The 3,388-nt window shown below is 50.5% G+C and overlaps 1 protein-coding gene across 4 annotated transcripts in view; it reads right to left on the reverse strand.

Moving 5' to 3' along the window:
- The window catches only part of Mtmr1 (myotubularin related protein 1), a 67,143-nt gene extending 63,790 nt beyond the window's left edge, over positions 1 to 3,353 (reverse strand). For all 4 annotated transcript variants that reach the window (XM_013354472.2, XM_013354473.2, XM_026777069.1 and 1 more), the window contains exon 1: positions 3,045 to 3,353. In XM_013354472.2, coding sequence (XP_013209926.1) covers positions 3,045 to 3,199 — 155 coding nt within the window. In that variant the 5' untranslated portion in view covers positions 3,200 to 3,353. The remainder of the gene's footprint in view (positions 1 to 3,044) is intronic.
- Positions 3,354 to 3,388: the final 35 nt, after the last annotated feature.

The raw sequence follows: 3,388 nt of genomic DNA on the forward strand, positions 1-3,388 counted from the left end.
GTGTGTGTGTGTGTGTGTGTGTGTGTGTGTGTGTGTGTGTGTGTGTGTGTTGAAACAGGGTCTCTCTATGTAGTTATATAGTACTGGCTGTCCTGGAGCTTGCTCTGTGGACCAGGCTGACTTCAAATTCAGAAATCCCCCTGTGCTGGGATTAAATGCTAGCGTCCCCTTTATTGCCTGCTCCTTTCCTTTTTTGAGACAATCTTTTTCTACAGTACAGGCTGGTCTGGAACTCTCTGTATTTACCAGGTTGGCCTTGTACATGCAGCGATCTTGCCTCTTGAGTGTTGTATTTAGTGGTATTCACCACCACACCAAGCTTCCTTTTTTCCCCCTTTTACATCAGCACCCATCCCTGACTGCAAATACATAAAATCAACTAGAGGAACTAGGGGAAATCAGCTGCTGACTAGATCCTGCCACACCTTCTTCTAACAAGGACACTTCTCTTTACTTTGCAGAACTGCAATCCACTGTTTCCTGGGGCTTACCCACTTCTTCCTGTCCCCACTTAGAAATGAGTTTCCCAGGCAGTCCCAGGATTCCTTTTGGATCCTTGCTGTATGGATCTATCACAGGGCTTCTAGAGGCCTATTCCCACCACTTTGAAGAACACACAGAGATAAGACAGGTGAGATATTTTTAGAAGACACAAATACAAGAGATAGGGAATTCTAACAACACTGTTTTAAAGGTAGCCCTTGACTCCAATTGTGCCCACTCCCATCTCCCTCTCTGGAGTGGTTTTGTGAACCAAAATATCTCCTTTGGGGCTTAAAGTTGATTGGGCTGTTTTGAGAAAGGGGTGGGTTTATTGGTGTTGATGTGTTTTTACCATCAGCAACAGGAAGTGGCCTGGGTCAGAGCAGTTACACAGAGGGTATAGTGGGCCAGCCAACAGGAGGTCTGGGTTCAAGTCCTGTTTCTGTCACTAGCTAGATCTGTGACCTTTAGGAAGCCACATCCTCTCACAGGACCACAGCTGCTTTTCAAAGAGAAGTGAAATACTCTGAAGACTACGCAAGCCTCAAGGTTCAAGGAACACATGTAAGACAGGCACACAGAGCCCAACTTCCCTTTAGGGGAGTCACTCCTTAATGAAGAGTATGCACAGCTTCTTGCTGAAATATCAGAACCGAACCCTCTTTCCTCCCTGCTTGTTACCTTGTGCAGCTGCCCTCCATGCTCAACCGCTCTTTCCCAGCTGGATATGGCAGGCATGCCTTAAACTGCTTTCTTTGAAATCTGCTTCACAAGTGACACTTTTGGGCACAATGCCCACACCCCTCACAGATGCCTATACTCCTCAAGGCGTAAGACTCACCTACTTCTCTGTTAAGTGCTAAGTACCTTGAAAATCCTCCCTGCCTTATTGCCATGCTAGTTTCTTTTCCCTGAACTGCCTCGTCTTCTGTGTCCTCTTCCTGCTTTATGAACTGAAGCCCCAGAGAGATGTCTAAGACTTCTTGGTTTAGGTTTACAGCCCAGAATAGAGTTAGTGGGTTCCTTAAGAATCTCTATTTTCAACTGGGAAGAGTATGATGCAGGTTAAGAGAACCACACACATCCTGAGAAGGGATGATAGCACAACTCCTTAGGAAGGTAGCCTGCCTGTTCTCAAAGGCAACAGGCCATCTCTGATCAGTTCCTTAGAAGGCGCACATTGTGCTCTCATGGCCAAAGGGCTCCCCACTCCATTATTTCCTCAATTCAAATACCTGTCCTCCTTCCTTCCTGTCCACATAACTAACATCTTACATCCCCAAACTACACCAAGTACCACATGCCCACATAGCCCGAGCACAATGAGGCCGTAGTATACACCTTTCAGAAAAACACAAATTCCTGGGCCTTCCCTAAACCTCCTGAATCAAAATCCTTGGGAGTGGGACATAGTCACTTGTCATTTCTAATAAATCCTGAATAAGGCATACTAGAGTGACATATTTTTGCTACTCCAATAATTCAGACCTACGCTGCCACCTGAATATACTTCTGTGTTTACCAATAGCCTAGCACTTATCACATACAGCTTCAGCTATCAGCCCTGGAGCCAAAGTAAAGTCACGGCGTGCTATTTTCTGAATGGATAAGAACGCATGTGCTGCTGAAAACTTTCAGATGTGTGAAGTGCTCATGGCTCCAAGGGAAGTCTCAACTGTGGCTAGATTTTAGTGAAACCTATTGTTCAGGATTCATGTAGTAAAATATACTGTAATCACACCGAGCTAGAGAAGGGAGAGAGCGCTGCTAAGTGCTCCCATTCGTGTCTTTGAAAACTCCCAAAAGTTCAGCACACTGGGATGACTCAGACAGCGTCACCTCACTGAAGCATATTACAACTGTCTGTTGCCCAAGTGTAGATGTCACCGGGGAAACTGGATAATCCAGCCATCTCTTGTCATTACTCCACTGGGTGGTGGCCCTTTCCAGGTGGACATGGCAAATATGCCTTGAACGGACTTATTCTAAATCGACCTCAGAAGCAGGAGACTCATGTGTCCAAGAAAAAAAGAAGTATGTCCTTCCAAGTGTAAAGAACTGAAAGTACACAACTGTATTCGTGTCTCCTGAGCAGTATGGAAGCGATCCATCTCAGTTTCTCAAATCTGTGTGTCTTTACCACCATCTGCTGCAGATCGGCTGCCCATGGGTCTCACCTCCTAGTTGCCACCCCAAGCAGCGGCATCGGAACTGATCTTAAAATCACACGATTTAGGCATGACGGTGATGTTAAGAACAAGAAGCCAAGCGACATTTCTCCTGAGAGGATCCTTGGCCAGGGCCACGAACTGGAAAGGGGTTCTCAAGGAGCTAGTACATTGGCACGGGTTTGACAGCTCCAAAGCCTCCAGGAGCTGTCAGCTTGCAGCGCGGAAGTGAGCAGGTGCCCAATCCCTGGCAAGTCCGAGGGCAGCAGCTGGAGACAGGGACCCAGGGAAGGCTAGAAGTGCCTGTGGGGAGCCGCCCACCCCGCCTCGGCCCTGGGCCGCCAGGCCTCGAGCTGGGTACCGAGAGGCAGTGGCGTCCAGGGCCCTACTTACCTGTCTAGGGTCTCCATGCTGGGCTGCCGGGAGCCGGCCGAAGCGCCCCCCACAACCCGAGAGGATCTCCAGCCCGCTGCCGGCCCTGGACCCGGGCCCCCAGCGCTTTCGCAGCTCGCCACCGCCGCGGCTGCCGCCGCCACCGGCCTGTCCATGACGCGTCAAGCCGGGCGCCTCCGGTGAACCGCAGTCCGGAGTGCAGAGTGTAGCGGCAGCCGGCCCGGCTCCGCGATGCGCCCCCTGCCGCCCTGCTCCGCCGCCGGGCCACTCGCGTCAGGAGGCCGCCGCCATTAGCTGTCACCTGGCGGCCCCGCGTTACCCACAAGGCCACGCGCGCAGGGGCG

Source organism: Microtus ochrogaster, unplaced genomic scaffold, assembly GCF_000317375.1.
Source record: "Microtus ochrogaster isolate Prairie Vole_2 unplaced genomic scaffold, MicOch1.0 UNK45, whole genome shotgun sequence".
In the NCBI taxonomy this organism is placed as follows: Eukaryota; Metazoa; Chordata; class Mammalia; order Rodentia; family Cricetidae; genus Microtus; species Microtus ochrogaster.